The 23,050-nt window shown below is 40.3% G+C and overlaps 1 protein-coding gene across 3 annotated transcripts in view; it reads left to right on the forward strand.

Moving 5' to 3' along the window:
* The window catches only part of Nubpl (nucleotide binding protein like), a 202,465-nt gene that overhangs the window by 58,966 nt on the left and 120,449 nt on the right, over window positions 1-23,050 (forward strand). For all 3 annotated transcript variants that reach the window (XM_028869690.2, XM_028869685.2, XM_028869687.2), the window contains 2 exons: window positions 14,567-14,606; window positions 14,692-14,782. In XM_028869690.2, the coding sequence (XP_028725523.1) occupies window positions 14,567-14,606; window positions 14,692-14,782 (131 nt within the window). The remainder of the gene's footprint in view (window positions 1-14,566; window positions 14,607-14,691; window positions 14,783-23,050) is intronic.

Raw genomic sequence — 23,050 nt, forward strand, 5'->3', positions numbered from 1 at the left:
CAATCATCTATCTATGCATCCATGCATGCATTCATCCATTTGTCTGTCTGTCTGTCTATCTGTGTACACATGCTACAGCATGCCTCTGGAAGTCTGAGGACAACTTGTATGAGTTGGTTCTTTCCTTCCACTGTGTGGTTCTGGGGATCAAACTTAGGTCATAAGACTTGGTACCAAGTCCTCTTAGTCACTGAGCCATCTCACTGGCTCTCCTGTTAACTCTGTCATGGTCAAATGTTCTGCTCATAGTTTTCACTGCTACACATTTTTCTTATAAATTCTTTTTATAGCATAAAGAAAGTCAAGATAGCAGTATAGTCTGTTATTTCTTTCCTCCATCTCTTCCTTCCTTCCTTCTCTCTCTCTCTCTTCAGAATCATACTGTTGTGTAATAATCCTTTTACACACCGTGAAGAAGTGTCATTTGGATTAGTTTAATAAAAAGCTAAACAGCAAATAGCTAGGCATGATTTTAGGGGCAGGGAAAATGTTGGGAAGAAGAAAGATGGAGTTGGGAGGAGATGCCAAGGACACACAGTAAGCAGTGTGGGCATTACAAAGTAAACGTAACTGAGCCATGTAGAAGAAATAGATTAAAAGAAATGGGTTAATTTAAGTTATTGAGGTAGTTGAGAACAACCCTAAGCTATTGGCCAAGCTTCCATAATTAATAAGTCTCCATGTAGTTATTTGGGAGCTGGCAGGTGGGACAAAAAATTTTGCCCATATCATATTTTGTAGCCCAGGCTGGCTTTGAACAAACCCATTTGAACCTCTAGGTTCATGCCTCAGCCTTCTAAATGCAGGGATTATAGGTGTGATCTACCTATCACTTCTGAGCAGTTGCTTTTCATGAAATCACACACACACACACACACACACACACACACACACACACACACCCCTCACATTTTATTGTGCTCCACATTTAGTGTGTTCCTTTGAAGGTTTGTGATAACCCTTACTTGCTTGCCTCATGTGACACTTTCAAGTGTTGTTCTCCAACAGCATCTGAGCACGTACGTCTGTGTCCCATTTTGTTAGTTCTAGTCATATTTCAAACTGTCATTCTATTTATTGTGGTGGAGTGTGACAAATGAGCTTTGTTGTTACTGTTGCAATTATTTTAGGGTGCTGTGAACTGAACCCATCTTAAGACGGCAAATTTAGTTGATAAATGTGTGTCCTTTCTGCTCCACTGACCAGCTGTTTTCCCGTCTTTCTCCTCTTCAACCTTCCTGTGCATTGAGACACAACATCCTGAAATTTGACCCTTGGTGGCCACTAAGTGTCGATATGAAAGGACACAGCTCTCTCACTTTATATCCAAAGCTAAACATGATTTAGCTTAGTGAGGGGCATGCCGAAGATAAAAGGGCGGAAAGTTGGGCTTCTTAACGTTGAGCAGCCAGCCAAGTTCTGAAAGCAAAGGGAAAGTCTCAGAAGGAGGCTAGAGCTACTTCAGTGAGCACGGGCAACAGTAACACGCCGACAGCCTGTCGCTCTTGTGGATCTGGATAGAAGATTGAACAGCCACAACAGCTGCTTAAGCCAACGCCTGCTTCAGACAAGGTCCGATTGTCTTCTGTTCCAGGAAGGCTGAGGTACCTGAGAAAGCTGCATGGCAGAAAGCTGGAAGCTGTCAGAGGCCGACTCATGAGTCTTAAGAAACTTTCACAATATGAAAGTGCGCGGGGAAGCAGCCAGGACTCATGATGGAGTTACAGCAAGAAGCTCCAGCTGAGCTGATGGAGGAAGGTAGCTGTGCGGCACCACAGGTTCACAGTAGAGAGTAAATAGCTTCCTACTGTATACACCACAGGGTCACAGTAGAGATTAAATAGCCTCCCACTGTATACACCACAGGGTCACAGTAGAGATTAAATAGCTTCCCACTGTATACAGCACAGGTTCACAGTAGAGATTAAATAGCCTCCCACTGTATACACCACAGGTTCACAGTAGAGATTAAATAGCCTCCTACTGTATACACCACAGGTTCACAGTAGAGATTAAATAGCCTCCTACTGTATACACACAGGTCACAGTAGAGATTAAATAGTCCTTTCACTACGTAGAGATTAAATAGCCTACACCACAGGTCACAGTAGAGATTAAATAGCCTACCACTGTATACACCACAGGTTCACAGTAGAGATTAAATAGCCTCCCACTGTATACACCACAGGATCACAGTAGAGATTAAATAGCCTCCTACTGTATACACCACAGGTTCACAGTAGAGATTAAATAGTCTTCTACTGTAAGAAGACAGAGCTAGCCTTTCATAGGACAGTGAGTAGCTTCAAAGGGTAGATTTCCTATCACTTTAATTTATTTTCTGGTTTGGTCTCCATGAGAACCCCCTGTTTTAATTCTACTTTCTTTGATAACCTTTGAAATATTTGTACACTGTGATCATGGCTTTAAGTTTTTCTTAGGTGAGCAATTTCAGGTCATTAGCGTTTCCTTATTTGATGTATTTCTCAATACATTTTAGTTATTGGCGTCACTTGAACAGTGTTGCACTTAAACGAGACTGTACAGCTGCGAGCCTTGTCCCTGGTACGTGCTGAAGGGAGCATGCCACTGTGCTTTCACCCAGCACTAACTAGTGAGCGCCACAGTGGACCCGGAAAAGCTGCGCTTTCGCCCTTTCTCTACTTTTTGTTCTTGTTTTAGTTTGTTTTGAGGTCTGTTTTCTGAATCAGGGTCTTGCGTACTGTGTAACCAAGGCTGGTTTCCAACTCATGGCCACCCTCCTGCCTCATCTTTCCAGGAGCTGGGACTGTGATAGGTGTGTCAACCATAACTGGCTACTTTACTCCTTTATGCTTAAACTTACATAATTCCCATAATTATAGAAGTAGAAAAATGCAAACTGTGTTAACCACATTCCTTTTATCGTTTTTTTTCTCCTTTTGGTTATTTTTATTCTCCACTCTCCCCAAAATGTCTAGGTTCCTCATCCCAAAGGAGTTGTCCAATAGTTAACCACTGTGGGATACTTGAATCTATCCATTGCAATTTCATTTATGCATATTCATTAAAAACAACCCTGCAGTCTTGGAAGTTTGATTATGATATTTATCTTCCCATTTTGCTATTTAGCTAGTTTTACCCACACTGAAAAATGTGGACCGTCTCTCAGCATTACTTAGATATTTAGTTTCCCTTAGAAAGAGATTATCTTCTATCTTTTATGGTTAGTTAGGTGTCAGGAATCATTCTTGAAAGTCAGGTAATCAATATGGTAGACATGTCAGGGTCAGCTCTTGGAGCCATGATTTATATCATCTAATTGCTGATTATCATTTTCTAACAGTTACAGCAGTGAGCTAGAATCTGATTTCACTGTTGCATCTTCTCTGTCAGCAAAATGAATGTGCTGTGGTGTTGGTCCGGATGAGAAAGATGAGAAAAGACGGAGAAGCCAGTAAAGAACCTAGATAAGCTTGAGTGTTGTGAGAAGACCTCGTCCATTGCTGTCTAGGAAGCTCACACCTGGCTGCAGAGGACAGCCTTCCATGTCACTTTCACTGGCTTTCTGGTTCTGTTTCCTGAGAATGATCTGTTGTAATTCTGCTTTCTTTGATAACCTTTGAGATATTTGTACACTGTGATCTCAGCTCTAAGTTTTTTCTCCACTGAGCACCTTCAGGTCTTTAGAGAATGTCATCAATTGAAAGCAGGCAATTAAAACTTTGTGTTGACAGAGTGTGTAAAAATTGAAAGGGTGTTTTGCTGTATTGAGTTGCAAGAAAATGTATGGATTTGAAAATTCTTGACACCATTAGCAGGAATTTTCAGGCAGGATGATCTTGAAATAAACCCCTTGATCCTGGAGCTCTGTCTTGATTTTCTGACTAATAATCCAGATTCCTACAGCATATCTTGATAGCACCTTTAGAGATAAAGTCAATAAATACATTAGTTTTAACATTTGTCTATTAATAATTGTGAAACTAACTGAACATGTCTCTTATTAAAGATGCTTGAAGCCTTTAAGAAAACATATTGGAGAAGCTGAAATGTTAGCTTTTGTTTGTTTTTGAGACAGGATCTCAGACCAGGCTGGCCTTGAACTGGCTATGTAAGTGAGAATGACGTTGATCCTCCAGATAGGACCACAAGCAGGTGTCTTCATGCCTCGTGTAGTGCTGCGCATTGAACTCAGGGCCTCTTGGGTGGTGGGTAGGCTCTCTACTGCTGAGCTACATTCCTCAGCCCTAGCTTGATAATTTTAATTACAAATGTTTAATTAAATCAAAAATATATTGTATATTAGCTGAGATGACATTTGGTTGCAAATGAAAGAAAATCCAATACCATAGCAGTAAAAACAAGAAACTAATTCTCTTTTACATGAGAGGTTGGTAACCACCCAGTACTGGTACAACATTTCTATTCCACAAAGTTACCAGGAGCCCAAATCTCTCCTACTTCACCATTTTATTATACTTTGGAGGGTTTTAGTATGAAAGATGTAAAACAATTTGGTCAAGCTCTTCATCTGTGTTAGAATGTTTAAGATAAGCTGGCATTCTATTTATTAGCTGCATAAAATTTATATGAGTTGTGTATGTATTAGATAAATTTTATTGTTAGGATTGACAAGAGAACCATGGATACAGTTGAGAAGCTTTAGAGAATTAGTGTACTTGATTTGTAAATATAGTTTTAAACAACTTAATTTTACTAGTTTTATAGTTGAAGATAATTGTCTTGGGGAATTTAATCTATAATGAATTGATTGAATATGAAGAAAATATCCAAGTAATTTTTTATTCCAATACTTAATTATTAACTGTACAAACAGTAAGATTTTCATGGCAAACTAAAAGCCTGTAAAAGGGCTTGAAAACATGTAACCTTAGATATTAAATATAAAGAACTATAGTATAATGGTTAGTTTTAATTGTCAACTTGACACCATCTAGAATCACTTGGGATGAAAGTCTCAATGACTGATTGTCTGGATTGGGTTGGCCTGTGGCATGTCTGTGGGTCATGCTCTTGATTGCTGGAGGAAGAACCCCCCACCCCCACTGTGGGCAGCATCATGTCCGTGTTTGGGTCCTGGACTGTATAAAGTGTAGAGAGGGTCTAAGCACAAATAAGCACACAAGCATTTGTCCCTCTTTGCTCTTGGGTGTGATGAGACTAGCCGCTCAAGTTCTTGCCTTGACTTCCCCGCTAGGATAAATTGTGACCTGCAATTGTGGTTAAAATAAACACTCCCCTGACTTGCTTTTGGTCAGGTTAGTTTATCACAAGAGCAGAAATGAAAGAAAGTGGGACATATAGATAACAATTTTTGCATGAAAAGGTTTCCTAAGTTAACATTAGAGAAGTAAGCATTAGGAAGCAACATGTATACATGCAATTAGGTCTTCCAAAATAAACAAAACAAAACAAAACAAAAACCTTTCAAGTATGTACACACATTTCTGTTATGGAGGAGTAGATAATATTTTTAATCTGCATGAAAGTTATCATTATACTTCGGTAAGTTAGGTGTTTGCTTTTAGGAGATTGAAATGAAAAACTCACTCCTTCATGGGCAGTTGTGTGGTCAGAAATATCTGCCACACACAGAGGAAGTAGCCATGAGTGATAGGCATCTTCCACGTCCCACTGACTGTATTTATATGCAAAGAAGCAAACTAACTCAGCATCTTTTGGGAATGGTTTTCATTGAAAAACATTTTCAGACTTAATGTGCATCAGCACTTCTTAGAGACCCAAGTATTATTAGAACACATGTGTTTTAAAACTTTTGAAATATTGACTTTGTTCCAGGTATTTGGATGTTTGTTTAAAAGTCAAGGTACCTCATACCCTTCCCCTAGGTTTTTTAAGTCTGAGTAATGTTTTTGAGGAAGAGCTATCTTACAATTTTCTGGTCTTAACTGGTGGAATGGGACAATGTGTTTGCAATCCATGTATGTGACAAAGGGTTGAACTCAAAGTCATGTGAGGAATTCGATAGCAAGGAAGCAAGCAATCTGCCTGGAAAGCGGGCCAAGATTTGACTAGACACTTCTCAAACAAGGTACACAAACAAATGGCCCCGCAGGTATATGAAAAACATACACCACCACTAATGCACAGGGAGAAGTGCTAATTAACACTGTATGTGGTATCACTTCACACCTGGTAGAATGCGATGTTCATAATGGTTGGTAGTAGTGCGCTCTGGTAATCAATAGGCAAATACTAAAGAGCATGAGATGGGGAGCCGAAGTCCTGAGTCAGCCTAGGCTAGGTGAGATTCTGTTGGAAAAACACAAACAAAAAGATGAGTCGTCATGTGGATGTGGAGAAAGTGAACCCATGTATACTGTTGGTAGAAATGTGAATTGTACAATGATAATGGGAAATATCACGGAGGCGACCAAAAACACTAAAAATAGTTATCAGATAGTCTAGAAACATGTTTGGGTATATATCCAAAGAAAATTACAGCCATATGTTGATGAGTTCTGCCCTTCTGTGTTTGTTATAACCTTATTCAAGAAAATAAAGTTGTAGAAAAAGAAGTCAGTTAGCAGATGAATTGATACAGAAAATGTAGTTTATATTCATAATGGAATACCACTCAGCCATGGTAGGGTAGACTTCCATTTTTAGCCACCTGAATGAACCTGGAAAATATTTCGCTGAGTGAAATAAGCCAGGCACAGAAAGGTAGATACTGTATTATTATATTATCTCACTCATATGAAGTCTCCAAGAACAAAGCTCATACTCAGAAAGCACAATGGCGGTTCCCAGGGAGTGGGGAGTGGGCAGCAGGGAGATGTCACGTGTGCAGAGTTGTCATCAAGCAGGAAGAGGTGGCAGGCTCAACGGTCTGTGGTGCAGGGTAGTGACTGCAGTTAGTGACGAGCTAGTGCTTGGGAGGGCTCGATTTTACATATTCTCACCAAAAAAGGAAGCACGCGAGGCAACCAGTATGTTATGTTGCTTGAATGACCTCACAGCATGTATGTATATCCACGTATCACTGTGCATACCACAAGCAGAGAGTCTCGTGCTCATTGAAAACCGGGTAGTAACAATGTAATACCTTTAGACAAATGATGCTTTTTAGATAAATGCTGGTTTTTCCTCTTCAGCAATAATATTCCCAATATTATTATAAAATTTATAAGATTATTAAGTTTTTAGGGTACTTTAAAAATTGTGATGTTTTCCCCAAAATGTCTGGGACTAGATCAGGTATATGTTCTTCTTTGTTGGGCTGGTGTTGGCTACAGGCTCTTCTGTAGTGATTTTGTGGGTAGTGTCAATATTTATTTCCACCTAGATTTTGTATTTCATGAGGACATACGTGTCTGTTTGTTTTTGCCCTTCTATCTCTGTCATCCTTGGCTTAAGTAAACAGTCAATAAATACACCAGCAAGTGAAGGGAAACCATTCTTCTGTATGGTGAATATGAATTGAGCCTCTAAAGTACAATTTTGAAAACAAAAATAATTGACCTGTCTTTTTTAAGGATATAGCTATTTTATCTGTGTGTGTGTGTGTGTGTGTGTGTGTGTGTGTGTGTGTGTGTGTGTTTTGGGACAGGGTTTCTCTGTGTACCAGTTCTGCCTGTCCTGGAACTCAATTTGTAGACCAGGCTGGCCTTGAACTCACAGAGATTCACCCACCTCTGCCTCCCAAGTGCTGAGATTAAAGACATGTACCACCTCCACCACCGGCTAGAGGATATTCTGTAAAGCAGTTAACAGCCCTGCTGGTTTCATGTTCTGTCCCTGACGTCGGGAGTCTTCCAGAGTTCACTTGGTCATGGTGTCACCAGTGTTGGTGGTTCTGTGCTTATTTCTTCAGTACTTTGATTTTTGATCTGTCTGTGCTGCCATATGGACCATGTAAGCTTTCAGACCAGATGGTGGGAGAGTAAGGCTCCTAATATCTATACTAGACATTTGTGCCAAAGATTGTCTCTTAGTATTTATTAGTAATGTGTATCTTTTATAACTTTAATTATAACATGTTTATTTGCATTCTGTAGCTATGCCTTATGTGTTGCTTTTATTATGCAATAATATGTTATAATTCTCAGCAGTTTTAAAATTAATTTGTATTTTCATGCTTAGTGTCTATCTTAGTTAGGGTTTTGTTGCTGTGAATAGACACCATGACCACAGCAGCTCTTATAAAGGAAAGCATTTAATTGGGGCTGGCTCACAGTTCAGAGGTTTAGTCCATTATTGTCATGTCAGGAAGCATGGAGGTTGGAGGCACACAGGCAGATGGGGTGTTGGGGAGGGAGCTGAGAGTTCTCCATCTGGAGCAGCAGGCAGCGGGAAGAGAGTGACATTGGGCCTGGCGGGAACATGTGAAACCTCAACGCCCACCCCCAGTGACACACTCCCTCCAACAAGGCTACACCTCCTCACAGGGCTACTCCCTGTGAGCCAGTGGGGCCATCTTCATTCAAACCACCACAGTGTCTGTTCCTTTTCTTTCAAAATCAGCTCTGTTTCTGTCATTCCTGTAAACCACATGTTTTGTCAGTCATAGTAAGGCCAATGCCATGTCACTGGCTCTGTATCTGTTACGTTCTGTTTTAGTCCTCAGTTGTTTCTTTGTGCGGGCAGTCATAATGCTGCCAGGCTTGTGTTACAGTGTCCACATCTGTCAGCATTTCAGTCAGCAGAAGAGCACAGTCTTGGCTTGGACTATCTTTCCCGTCCTTCTGTGTCCTACACCTCTCTACTGTCTCCCCTCATGGGCATGCCCTAGAGACTTTCAAATTCTAGCTCAGGAATCCTTTGAACACATAGCTTCCAGTTCCTGCTGAAAAGGAATTGTGTTGTTTGAATAAGAATGGCCCCCATGTATTAGAATGCTTAGTCATCAGGGTGTGGCACTCCTTGAGAAGGCAGGAGGTGTGGCCTTGTTGAAGGAAGTACCCTCCTAGGGTTGGGCTTGGGGTTTCAAAAGCCCAAGCCAGTTCCAGTCTCTCTCTCTGCTGCCTGTGGATCTGGGTGTAGAACTCGCAGCTCCTTCTCCAGCACCATGTCCGCTTGCATACTACCATGTTCCCCACCATGATGATGATGGACTAGACCACTGGACTGTAAGCCAGCCCCAGTTAAGTTGTTGTGCCCAGATCGTGACCCCCAGAGAGACCACCAAAGACGAGCATGCCGGAATGCAAAAGCAAGGTTTAATCGTGGATATCCAAAAGCAATACAAGCCTAGGCAGGGACTTCGTCCAATACATCCAACGCAGTGGAGGAGGGAGGAAGCACCCACCTGTCTGCAAGCTCAGTTTTTAAAGGGAAAAGTCACAAGGTTACATCATTTAGGGGTGCTAGTACGGGTACAATTCTGATTGGCTTGTGTCTAGGAATTCCAGAAATCACAATTCAGTTTTCCTTCTAAGGAAGTAGTTGCCCATCACCATTTTTCATTGGCTGCCCCCAGATGGGGGCATCTGGTGATTACACAGTCACTATGGAAACTAGGGTTGGGACATTCTATGGTCAAGCAGTTGCCTAGGGGGCCAGGGAGAGGACATTCCATAGTCCGGCAACCATTACCTCCTGACTACCTTGTGACTCTGTATTTTTACACTTCCTGGTTTCTGGAATCTGAACTGACTGGTCTCAGTAACTTCTGGCCTGTTCTCAAAAGGAGAAATCTTAGGCCTTAATTTTAGGATGAAAGCATTTTGGTCTTATTTCTAAGATGGCTCATTTTGGTCTCACAAAGTGATTTCTTTTAGAAGCTTGCTGTGGTCATGGTGTCTCTTCACAGTAATAGAATACTGACTAAGAAAGGAATTTTAGAAGAGAGACCAATTTACAGCCCTCAAGATGGTACAGGGGCTTTCCACTCAAGCATGCCAAGCTCAGTTTGATCCCTAAAATCCACATAAAGGTAGAAGGAGAGAGTGGATTCTGCAAAATTGTCCTCTAATATCTGCACTTGTACTGTGGCACCTGGGTGCTCATCCCCTATATCAAACCCTGAATAGAATAAATTAATTGGGGGGGCACTTTTTTGAGACAGGTTCTCTATGTATTCTGGCTGTCTTGGAACTCATTATGTAGACAAGGCTGGCCTCAATCTCACAGAGATCTGCCTGCCTCTGCCTATGAGTGCTGGGATTAAGGATACCCAGCTAATAAAAATAATAACAAAAAATTGAGTCCAAAAAAGTACATCAGTTTTGTATGTCATATGAATTTGGTAAGAAGGTCAGAAATGTTACCTTATAAACAGAAAGATTGGGGATAACAGAAACTCAGTAAAGATTTGCCTAATAAACAAAAATGTCAGCTGTACTTTTTGCTATTCCTAGCCCTAGATTGGACCATTTCATTCACTAAATTCACAGACAAGAACATGAGATAACAGCATGCTTTGTATGTTCTGCCATTTGTATTCTAAGGAGCTAGTAGTTTATGTTTAAATGAACTTAAGTTTTTTTTTTTTTTTTTAAATACTACTACATGCAAAGTGATGGGTTTGATTAAAGCATCCTCCTGTATACTGCTCGTTGTACAATGGGTTTTCATTTGTAACCCACCTCTGCCTGCCCTGTTCTTTGGAGAACCGTTCGGTTCATTAGATCATTTATTGAGCAGATGATTCAGCTGAAAGGATTTAGCCTTCTTGATGGTAACCCCTGTCTGATACACAGTTGGCAAGGATTTTTACTGCATGGACCACATCTTCATTTTCACTGTGGTGAATGTTTCCTTGGCTGGGCAGATGTGTTTTAATTCCATGTAGCCCCATCTGTCAGCTCCTGTGATAATCTCCTGAGCTATCAGAGTCCTTCTCAAAAAGTCTTTGCCTGTGATTGCATTCCCAAGTGTTCCCTCTACCTTTTCCTTTAGCACTTTCAGAGTTTCTGTCCTTACATTTGATCCATTTTGGATAGATCTCGAATGGACTGTTTTTGGGGTGGGGTGGAGTACAGGGTGGGAAAGATTGGTCTGGTTTCCCAGCACCCACAAGCCGAGGTTTTTAATGTAATTTATTTGAGTCAGGTTGTTTTCCTAATAGAATCTCAATAGATCTGTACCCCATTTTTAAATTGGATTATTTGTTTTTTTAATATCTAGTTTCTTGAGTTCTTTATATATTTTGCATATTAGACTTCTATGGGATATGGAGTTGTTAAACATCTTTTCCTATTTTGTAGGCTGTGTCTTTGGCCAATTGATGGTGTCCTTTGCCTTACAGAAGCTTTTTAGTTTCATGAGGTCCCATTTGCTGTGGAATAATCCCTTTGTACACTGAAAACTTGTTGTTGTGATTGGTTTAATAAACAAGCTGACTGGCCATATAGCTGAGCAGAATAAGGTTAGCCAGGAAAGCTAAATTGAGAATGCTGGGAAGGAGAAGGGCGGAGTCAGAGAGACGCCAGTAGGCACAGAGGAAACAGGACATTTAGAAAATGAGATAAGCCATGTGCCACATGGCAGAGGGTAGATAAGAAATATGGGTTAAAGTAAGAGTTAGCTAGTAACAAGCCTGAGCTATTGGCCGAGCATTTATTTACAATATTAAGTGCCTGAGTGGTTATTTGAGAATGGCTGCCAGCACAGAAAAACTCTGCCTATACCCATTTATTAATTGTTTATCTTAGTGCCTGTGTTATGGGTGTTCTGTTCAGAAAGTTGTTTCCTGTGTCAATGCGTTCAAGGCTGTTCCCTACTTTCTCTCCTATCAGGTTCAGTGTGTTTGGTTTTATGTTGAGGTCTTTGATCTGCTTGGACTTGCGTTTTGTGTGGGGTGATAAATATGGCTCTATTTTCATTCTTCTACATAGTGACATCTGTTTTGACCAGCACCATTTGTTGAACATGCTTTCCTTTTTCCAGTGTATATTTCTAGCTTCTTTATTAGAAATCAGGTGTCCATAGGTGTGTGGATTTATGTCTGGGTCTTCAATTTGATTGATCAACATGTCTGTTTTATGCCAATACCATGTGATTTTTATTAGTATAGCTCTGTGGAGAGCTTGAACTTGGGGACCTTGATACCTCCAGCAGTTCTTCCATCAAAATCCCAACACAATTCTTTATAGACCTTGAAAGGAATTTTCAACTTCATATGGAAAAAAAAACAAAAAACAAAAAAACAAAACAACAACAAAAAAAAAACCCATGATATCTAAAACAGTTCTGAATAATAAAATGTCTTTTATTTAAATTTGATGTTTCTCGATGTATTTTTCATCCAGTTTATCTATAAATTTAGAGAAAGTGGAGTATTTAGAGTACAAGGTTTGGTGGCTATGTTTTTATGCTGTTTGTATCTTGGAAATCCAGTTTTCCTTTTCCTGTAACTGTGGCAGATAGTTTTGCATGGGACAGTAATCAGGGTTGGCACTTTTGATCTTCCACTTTTTTTTTTTTTATGGAGAAATTAGCTTTTATTCTGATGGGTTTTCCTTTCCATATGACTTATATTTTTTCTCTTGCAGCATTCAGTATTCTTTCTCTGTTGTGTGTACTTAGTGTTTTAACAATGATACTCCATGGGGAGTTTCTTTCCTTGTCGATCTGGTGTTATGTTGCCTCTTGTATCTGTATGGTGTGTTTTTCCTTAGTTTGGGGAAGTTTTCTTCGATGATGTCCTTGAACATCTATTTTATCCACTGACCTGGGATTCTTCTCTCTCATCTATGCCTTAATTTGGTCTTCACATTGTGGCCCACAGTTCTGCACATTCCTTTCCTTTGCTTAAAAAACATTCATATTCTTTGCTGGTGTGTTCCAATTCCTCTATTTTAGTTTTGAGTCCTGATTATTTTATCTTATACTCGATCAGTTCTACTTGTTAAGCTTTCCCTTGGGTTTCCTAGCTGGGTTATTGAGTTTTAAATCCCTTCTTCATTTCTACTTGAGCTCGCTTCAATATTTCTGTCTTTCATTGACTTTTATTTTCAAATTCTGGGTTTTATTTGTCATTTCATTCAGTCCTATGTTTGTCTTTTCTTAGTCACCACACCCTTATTTTCTTTAAATTCATTCTTTGTAAACTCATTGAGCTGTTTCTTTGTGTCTTTCTTAAATGTCTTGAATTCTTTGATGTTCGTGATTTTTTTTTTTATATTCTGTGGTTTCAAATTCTGTGTTTGTTCTCATTGAAGAACATTTGTATAAGAATGGTGGATTTTTTTGGGGGGATATTACTTTATCTTTTATATTGTTTGTGCTTTTGCACAAACCTGGGCGTGTGAATTTCTTTTGTCTTTTAGTTCTGGGTCTGATATGGGCACAGAAGGCTGGACAGAGCACAGAGCTTGTAGGACAGGTGGGCCTGATGGTTGGCAGTGGTATAGGTGTGATAAAGTTAGGTGGTCTGCTATACAGGATGTGGGTGTTGGTCCAATTGTGGAACTTTGGGGTGGCTGCCTGGGCTGACTATGTTAGCCAGAGCACAGGATGTGGCACCCGGCCTAGATCTGGGCACTGGAGGGTGTACATGGTGGGAATGGTCTGGTGTACTTTCTAGACTGGGTTCCATTGTAAGACGTGCAAGGTTTACTGGGCCTGGAGGCTGGATGTGGCAGAGGAGGCATGAAGTCAGGTGGTAGGAAACTGTCTTTATTGGTGGCAGGATGCACCTCCTGTCCAAAGTCTAGAGGTTGGTTGGGAGTAGCATGTATACCCTGGCCAAAGCTTGGAGATGGGAGTGATGCTGCCCAAACTAGGCTGGGGTACCAAGATGCTGGACCTCGGCTAGAACCAAGCCTTGGGGAGGGGGTGTGGATGGTAGGATTAGGTGGACTCTTCAGGCTGGGCCCTGGCCCAGTGCCTGTAAGGAGGACCCCACCAGTCAGAGAGGTTGGATGAGGGTGAGGTGAAGGTGAAGTCCTACCATCATGTGGTGTGAGGCTAAGGGTCATGTTAGTCATTTTCCTCAGTCCTGTGACGGAATACCTGACAAAAGGCAATTATGAGGCAGAGAGGTTTTTTTTTTTTTTCTTTTTTCTTTTCCTTTTTTGCTACAATTTGAGTAGATTTCGTCCATTGTGGTGGATTTTATCCATTGTGGTGAGGAAGGTGTGGCAGCAGAGTGTGTTGTGGCTGGCCACAAGTGCATCCACAGTTAATCCAGTTTATCCAATCTGAGACCTTTGCACAGGATTCTGCTCACATTCAGGGTGGGTCTGCCAGCCTCCCTAAGCTTCCATGGAAACACCCTCCTAGCCACAGCCAGAGGAGTGTTTCCTAGGTGACTCTAGCCAGTCAAGTGACAATGAAGATTAATCATCACCAGGGTGAATAAGAAAAGGAATGATTTTAATCCAGGGTGTGTGGTTTCTTAATCAAATGATGCATGGTACCATGTAGGCAGGGGGATAGTTCCAGTGATCTGTTGAAGAGCATTATTATGTACTTCAGAATTGTCAAAAGTCGTTTAAGTGTTCTTACCCCAAAGAAATGATGAATGTAAGAGGTAATAGATATGTTGATTAGCCCAGGTTAACCATTCTACAACCCACATGTGTATAAAGTGAAGAAAGTGTGCTATGTGCAATGCTGTACTCTTCTAAAAGAGATGTTTTCCCTCTTATTTCAGACAACCTAATGAGGCCTCTTTTGAATTATGGTATTGCTTGGTGAGTGTATTTTTTAAATTTTGTATTTTCGGAAGAGTACTATTAACTTGTACAAGCGAGTTATAATTTTGGATTGCTGTTGCAGTATGTCTATGGGATTCTTGGTTGAAGAGACTGCGCCACTTGTTTGGAGAGGCCTTATGGTGATGTCAGCCATTGAGAAACTATTGAGACAGGTAAGCATTAAGTATTTAATGTTGCATTAAGTATTATTTTACTTTGACAGAGTTGTGGTTAATGCATTTGCCGATGGAAGAATTGTTAGAATTTGCAGTCAGCACTGAGATATCTGACTGACGAAGAAATCTACTTGATAGTTGGAATGTGTAGTGACCGTGACACTGAGACCGAATTTCACCGACTTAATCTTCCCGCTGCGAATGAGCGTAACAATCTGTTGTTTTATTTTAAATTGTTTTCTGAGTCTTTTGTAGGAAGGGCAAGTCTGTTTAGGTTTATGGTTAATCTCATGGTGGTCAGTAATGAATTATAGGGACCGTGTAGAAATTCTTCAGATGTGGATGAATGTATATAGAGCCAGGATGGTTCCTGTGATTTAAATTCCATCACAACAGTTGTGATCATTATTATTTTTACTGTATATGGTTCTGTGGTTGTTTTTTTTTAGTACAGCTTCTTTCAACTTCATTCCTAATGAAAGATATCACATATGATTGCATAATCTCAGTTTACCAGGTGGGCTATATTTCATTTATAGTTTGCTTAGAATAAACTACCTTTTCTCGGTAGATGAGAGGTTGTAATTGTGTTTTAGGTAAATATTAAATCTGTCGTGCCGGTTTCCGGTTACCCCTTATTTGTTCACAGTCTGCAGTGGGTCTGGCATCACACTATGGGTTGCCCACTATGGGATGTCCAAATGATGAATGTTTCTGGCTTTATTGTCGGATGGTTGTGTGACTGATGGAATAGGCCATGATCTCTGCGACTCTTTGTCTTTGTAACACTTGTGCTAGTGAAGTTTTGGAAGTGTTCTCTTTGATCACTGACCAGAGTCCTCCTACTGTTCCCGTTGTTAAGCCTTTGGCTGTATTTCCTCCCGTTTCCACCTGGGTCCTGTTGGTTAGTGTAGTTATGTGACCCACATACCCCTCCTCCCCAGTTCCTCTGTGCCTGTGACCTCTGTTTGTCCGCGCCCAGCCTTTCTGTTCTTTATTGCTGAGCACTGTCAGAAAATAGAGAATAATTGTGTTAATTGCCTGCATTGCGCAAATTGGATCTCCAAAGTTAGTCACCATCTGAACACTTCAGTCAGCTGATTTTACTCATTCGCAGCATTTGGCAAAAGCTCAGTTTGGAAATCTTTTATGAATTTGGGGGAAAGAAACAAGTTGAACAATGTGTGAAATTTGGTCACTGGAATCCTTTATTACCTTTTAAGGCAGGCTACAACCTGTGACAGTATCTTCTTCATCTCTAATGTTAATTATTTGTTCACTTTTCTCTTTTATTTTCTATTGTTTATAATCTGTGCTTCAAAGAGCCAACATTTGGCTTTAAAATATTCCATGTTCTGTGTCTCTTAACTACTTTATTGCTTCCTGGTTTTTCATAGTTTTCCCTGCTTTCCATCATGGTGGGCTTAATTTGATGTTGTTTTTCTACCTCCTGAAGGTAGAATCTTAGATCTCTGGGCTTTAATGACTTATCATTTTCAAAGTTGGTATTTGTTTATTTATTCACTTTTTGTGTATAGATGTGAAGCTGTATGAATTTATATGCACTGTGTATGTACAGGAGTCCATAGAGGCCAGAAGAGGGTGTCAGATGCCCTGGACCTGGAGTTACAGGTGCTTGTGAGGCGGCATGTGAGTGCAGGGACTCAAGCCCAGGTCCTCTGCAGGAGCAGTCAGCACATGAGCCCTCTCTGCAGCTCCTGGGAGAGTTCTTTTTAAAATAGAAGCAGTTAGCCAGGCGGCGGTGGTGCACACCTTTTTTTTTTTTTTGGTTTTTCGAGACAGGGTTTCTCTATGTAGCTTTGCGCCTTTCCTGGAACTCACTTGGTAGCCCAGGCTGGCCTTGAACTCACAGAGATCCGCCTGCCTCTGCCTCCCAAGTGCTGGGATTAAAGGCGTGCGCCACCACCGCCGGCCATGGTGGTGCACACCTTTAATCCCAGCAGAGTCAGGCGGATCTGAGTTCGAGGCCGGACTGGTCTACAGAGCAAGATCTAGGACAGGCACCAAAACTACACAGAGAAATCCTGTCTTGAAAAACCAATAAACCAATCAACCAACCAAACAAATGAATAAATAATAAAAATAAAATAGGAGCAGTTAAGGATGTACTGTTGTCAACAGACTTTGCTTTGAATCTCATAAATTCTCATTTTCTGTAGGTTTTCACTGTTATTCAGTTCAAATTAATTTCTAATATCCTTTTATTTATGGATATATGTAGTATGATCAATTTCTAAACATTGCTGAATTTTCCTAAGATCTTAATCATAATTGTTTCTAGTGAAGTTTCTTTTGGGTAAATTTCCTTCATAATACTTTAACAGGTTTGTGAGACGTTTTGTGGATCCGTGTATGTCCATCTTTGTTGATACTCTGTGTTCTTTGGCTAGTTACAATGTACTTTATAGTTATTGTGGCTAATGTTCTCTGTTTTTCATTTAGATTAGGTTTATTGACAGTTTTGTTCAAATCTCTTATGCCTTTATTGATTCTGTTTGCTCTGTCATTCTATAACTTGGTAACTAATAGGAGATTAAGATTTGCTTTATATATTTGAAATTCTTTTAGATATACATGTTTAGAATTGTTATACCTTCCTTGTGAACTGACCCTTTTATTGTTATGAATTGGTCCTCCATGTCTCTGGCGAACTTATTTTGAGATCTGCCTGGTGCTCACACAGCCACAGGAGGAGAATGTACATATGTCTCGATGGTTAATATTGACTGCCGAGACAGGATCTAGACTCACAGAAGAGACGGGCCTCTGAGCATGTCCATGAGGCCCTGCATAGATTAGCTGATTGAGGCAGGAAGACCTACACTAAATGTGGGCAGTATCATAAAAAGGGCTGGGTGCCCAGACTGAATGAGAAGGGGAGAGGGAGCTGAGCACAAACATTGATTTTCTTTTCTTTTTTTTCCTGCTTCCCGACTGTGGTTTCAATGTTCCTAGCTGCTTAAAGCTCCAGCAGCCATGACTTCCCCAGCACAGTGAGCTGGACCCTAGAAGTAGACACCAAAATAACCCTTCTTCCCGTACGCTGCGTGTGTCAGGTGCCTCGTTGTTCCAACTGATGCACAGTTTTCACGTAATTAAGGAAATTCTCTTCCTTTTTATTCGACTTCTCAAATCCCAGGCCTGGTAGATGTCAAGCAAGCTCACTGAGCCACACCCTCAGACCCTCGGCTCATTAAACATCAATTTTGTTATATTTATATATATTTAAACTGGGTCAGGGGACATCTAGCTGTGTCTTGTTGTTTTACCCAGTTTAATAATTTTTGCCTTTTAATTGGATGCTGAATTTATACATGGTGTAATTGTTGCTATGATTGAGTTTAAGTCTTCTGTTTTGATTCTTCCCATATTTGTCACATGTATTTTTTTCCAAATTAATTTTATATTCTTGTATTCTTTTGGATAAATGAAATTTAAATTCTCTTCAGCTTTACCTCCTGGTATTATTATATCACTGCCTTAGGGTTTATCATATGTTTCCTTAGGTTTTCAAAGTCTTCAAGTTAATATTTTAAAAATTCCATTTAAATTATTTTCAGGTTTAATGGTTAGTATTCTTCTCTAGCCACTTTCGGAGTTATATTTTATTAACTTATCACAGTTTCTTCAAGAATGTCAGAACAGCTGAGTGTGGAGGCAGAAAGATCCATTGTTTACAGTTGTCTTTGCTACAGAACATGTCTGAGGCCGGCTCCTGAGACAGAAGACAGGAGAAATGAGCAGACAAACATCCCTGAACTGTGGAATATAAAGTTAAGGTCTTCGCAACAATATAGCTCAGTTTGCCATTTACTGTACTTCACATATTGTGATAAAATTTTAATGTAATACAAGAATAATATTATAAAACACTGCTATATTATATACTTAGTTGTGTTTTAAATTAAGAATACAATCTTTTATGTCCATTACAAGATTTTTTTTTTTTTACTTCAGTAATTTTTACTTGTTTAGGTCTGAGTTTTATTCAGTGTCGCTTTTCTTTACACTAGGAATTTTCTTTTTTATTTTGCTATGGTGTTTATCTACTGGTGAGATCTTTTCTCATGGTTCATTTATTGGGAATGCATTTTTTCTCTGTATTTTCACTGTATGTAGAATTCTGATGTGACACTATTTTCTCAAGGTCTTAAGAGATGTTCAGTTAGTTTCTGGCCCTGGTCTTTTGTGAGGAGAAATCTTCCATAGTTTCTCTAATGTTATCATGTGAGCTGTATTCTTAGGCAGCTTTTGGAATTTCCTTTTAACTTTTTTATAATTTATCTTTAACTCTTTATTCTTACCTGCCCCATAAATACTGACATCCTAGATTTAAGTCCACAGAACAGTAGCTGGGGACATGGACTCTGGCCTCATCTACATGTTTTATGGTTGTTTAACTCGGCCACTCTCCTCTGAACTTTGTTCTCTTCATGTGTAACATGGGCTTAGTGTTAGCTGCTTCACCGTGAAGATTATGTGATTAAATGTGTAATGTACTCAGAAAACACAGCATCATATAAATGCTATTACTTATTTTATCAATCACTATGTAACTTTCTTTTCACGTTTTAACATTTCTCATGTTGATGGCCTTTTGGGATTGCTTCATCCCTGGAACAAAGTCAGGTTCTTTCTAAGTGGTTCTGTGTTGTGTCCCCAGTACTTGGGGACAGTTTGAACCTGAGGCAACTTTCACTAAATTTTCTTTCAAGTTCCCGGGACTACTCTGGTTGTATGAATTCAGAGTGGAAAGATGCAATGCCTACTTGTGGTTGATCTTAATAAGAAGATGCCAAGATCCCATTTCCTTCTACCAAGGCAAAGGTTGATAGATGTATGTTTTTCTAATTTTTTTTTTTTTTTTAAATCTGAACATAACTGAAATTATGTCACTCTGAAGGCCTGTAGCCTACAAGGACAAGCCTATCGCCGGAGCCAGGATGATAAGGAGCAGGACAGGAAGTCAAAGGGGGAAGATCCGGTTAGTTAATGAGAGAATCAAGGAAGCTAAGTTCTCTTTTCTGCAAGACACATAGTCAGGAGGAATCCAGCGCCGAGGTAAAAGTGACGGGATCAGATAATCGAGACTCTCCTGTGATGTGGAATGGCGTGAGAAGTGGCAGGTAAATTAGTTGTGTTCACAGAAGTAAGAGCATTAGAACCCCGAGGCAATTGAAAACATGTGTAAGTTAAACAGAATTTGGAAGTGGGGCTGTGTGAGGAAGGTCAGGTCTACTACACCGAGTCAAGAGTGAAGGAGCCAAGGCACCACACAGTAGAGCAGGAGCAGGTTGCCAGAGAAACTGGGGTGCCCAGCTAAGTGTGAGTACTACCCATGCATGGGATAATTTAGGACATGTCCTTCCTTAAAAAAATACCTGATACTTAAACTTGATGGAGTTTTCTGTAGTTTTCCTTCTAAATCTGGCAGCCTTAGTAGGAGTGATTCCGTTAGTAAGGGAACAATGAAAGAGGTTGGGGGGAGCTGGCGTGCTGTGTCAGCATGGCAGAGTCCCCTGAGAACAAATTCCAAGTTGCACCAAGGACTGAATGCAGCCAGGAGTCACTGCGATGTCCTGAGCACCAATGGGAGGTGGGAGGAATTCCAATCGGGTGGAGCCCTGCCAGCCTCGTCCTAACTCAGTGAGGGAGGGTTTGCCAGCCACTCTGACCAACTTACACTAACTTCTGAAGGATAATCTCCAGATACAGAAGTGGTAGGATTGGAAGTCTCTCTGTTTCCACTTGCCGGTTTCTAGAACCGTATCTGTATAGTTTCACCGTATCTTCTCGGAACCTCATCAGTCAAAAGGAAGGAAGAAGATTGGTGAACCAGTACCGTGTGTGTTTGGGAGTGTATCTGTGACACATTGAAGAACAGCATGTCGGGATATAAAAAGAGAAGTAGAAAACCAGGCAGATAAATGCTGGAATGTCATTTCAGCACAGAATTTATCACTGTGTGTTTCTTTTTATTCTTCCTATACTTGAAATAATGTGGTTTTGTTTTCTGTTTTGATCTTAATCATTAAAGGCAGAAACATCTAATGTGTTTCACTCTATGAATAACTACTGGTGTTTAATTTCTCTGTTAATATTTTCAAGGAAGTTTTTTTACTTAGAATCTTTGAGTTTGGAAATGTAGGATATTGGAAAAATAATTTCAGTCATTAGAGAAAGAGGTTGAGAAGGGAAAACTTCAAAGGCCTGTGAGTGGGGACCCCCGCTGCGCGCAGCACAGACTCAGAGCCCCGGGATTTTGGCAGCAGCTCCGGAGGCTTTAGTTCAATCTCTAGTATCCCAAATGTGGAGCAGATGCCAGTTCCCTTCTCCAGGGCTCTGATAATGGCGTGTAATGAGCGGCTGTTTCCTAGCAACAGAGAAGCGGTTCACTTTGGCTGATCCGGCAGTAAGAATGAGACATTTCCCCTTGATAGTTGGTGTTAGTGATTTCCCTGACAATGGAATTTCACTTTTGAATAAGGAATGTTCTCAGCCCTGGGTTCCTAAAGAATCTTGCCTTTGAGTTGGGCTAAACTCTGCTTAATCCTGTATAAAATGAAAAGAGAAAATGTTTGAACTCCCCTGAGTACCTCTCATGGGAAGAGCCAAAGGAGGCCGATACATAGTTTTTCAAACAGCAAGTGATTATACAAGGAGCTCTAATAGGGGTGTTTTTCTCAGTGTTTAATAGGATAATTAACAACCGAGTTCCTTTCTGTATTTAATGTTTGCAACAATAGAAGTTTATTAGGTAATGACTAATACGTTGTGGAAATAAATACGAATAAAATTTTATTACCAATACTATTTCAGTATGAAGTCTATATAGCAGAAGCATGTATTATCCAGTTGATGCAAACTGCTTTCTATATCAGATTCATTATTATACCCATAGATTACAGGCAGGCACCTATTAGAGTTCAGCCTAAGGTTAGTAGTTGTAAACATTTACATTTAACTGAGCCAGATTCTAAAAGTCTTCCTATTGGACAGTAGTAGTAACTGTGGGACTCTCCTAGGATATATGGAGGCGAGAAACCATCGCAGCATATGACTTTCTTTGTTGTCCTTCAGTCAGCCACTTTGTAAGGAAATTACCCACTTGTCTCCTTTTGATATATAAGTAATACAAAACAGTTTGTTATACCATAAGTTTCAAAGGTTCTTAGACAACTAGGCAAAGAGATACAATATTAAATGATATTTCTAAGATAATTAAGTTGGCTGTGTGTGAGTACAGGAGAATGTATTGCCTTGCGGGGCAGGTTCTCTGAGGATGATTCGCTGGCTCGTGAAGTCACGGGTGCCATCTTGATCAGTCTGGGGCGCCTGGCCATGTTCGCTTCTCCTTGTGCTTTTGCTTCATCAGGTATTCTGAATATTTAGAAGGAACTTCGTGGGTCTCTGTGAAGCAGTAAGTGTCAAGATACTACAGGCCTCCCTCTCCCAGCTGAGCTGTGGAAGTGACAGACATGGTACAGCACCCAGAGACACCTGGAGTGTGCCCAGTAACTCACAGGTGTCCTCAGTGACACTGGTTAGAGTGTGTGAAAGTTCAGGAGTCACAACTAGCCGGATAGCACTACTTTCTATTCTGGCAGAACAATAGCTCTTTAGGTAGAAAAGAAAAAAAGAGACTGAGGAGGGGAGAAGCTTCAAGGGTCAACTTGGTGTGATGGGTGTGGGCGAGGAAGCAGAAGAACCACAAAAACATGTCTTCATGTATGTCATATGCCATTTAACACATAGGTGATGATTTTCAAATAAAAACATAAAAAAACAAGAAGAATTAAGAATACTGATTTGGTTGGACAGAGAATAGTCTTTCAGCACTTAAAACTGGCGCTTTAAAGAATAAGATCTTAAAAAAGTGAAGCATGGTTTCTAGATAGACTAGCTCAATTACTCCTATTAGATTTCTTTGAAAACATAATCTAAGGCTAAAGAGTCAACTGTGCTGAGCCTGGTTTGAGTTTCTCTTTCCATTTTGAAAGTATAGATTAGATTAAGACTCTAGAAATGGATTATGACTAAAGCCATTCTTTGGGGTCTTGTTTGTTTTGAGACAGGGTCTCGTGATGGGGCTCTGGCTATCTTAGAACTCACTATAGACCAGGCTGGCCTCGAACTCATAGAGATCTGCGGATTATTACTACCTCCTGAGTGCTGGGATTGAAGACGTGCGCCACCACACTCAGCTTCTTTGAGATATTTTTAAAAGGCAGCATTACCAGTAAG

Source organism: Peromyscus leucopus, chromosome 14, assembly GCF_004664715.2.
Source record: "Peromyscus leucopus breed LL Stock chromosome 14, UCI_PerLeu_2.1, whole genome shotgun sequence".
In the NCBI taxonomy this organism is placed as follows: domain Eukaryota; kingdom Metazoa; phylum Chordata; class Mammalia; order Rodentia; family Cricetidae; genus Peromyscus; species Peromyscus leucopus.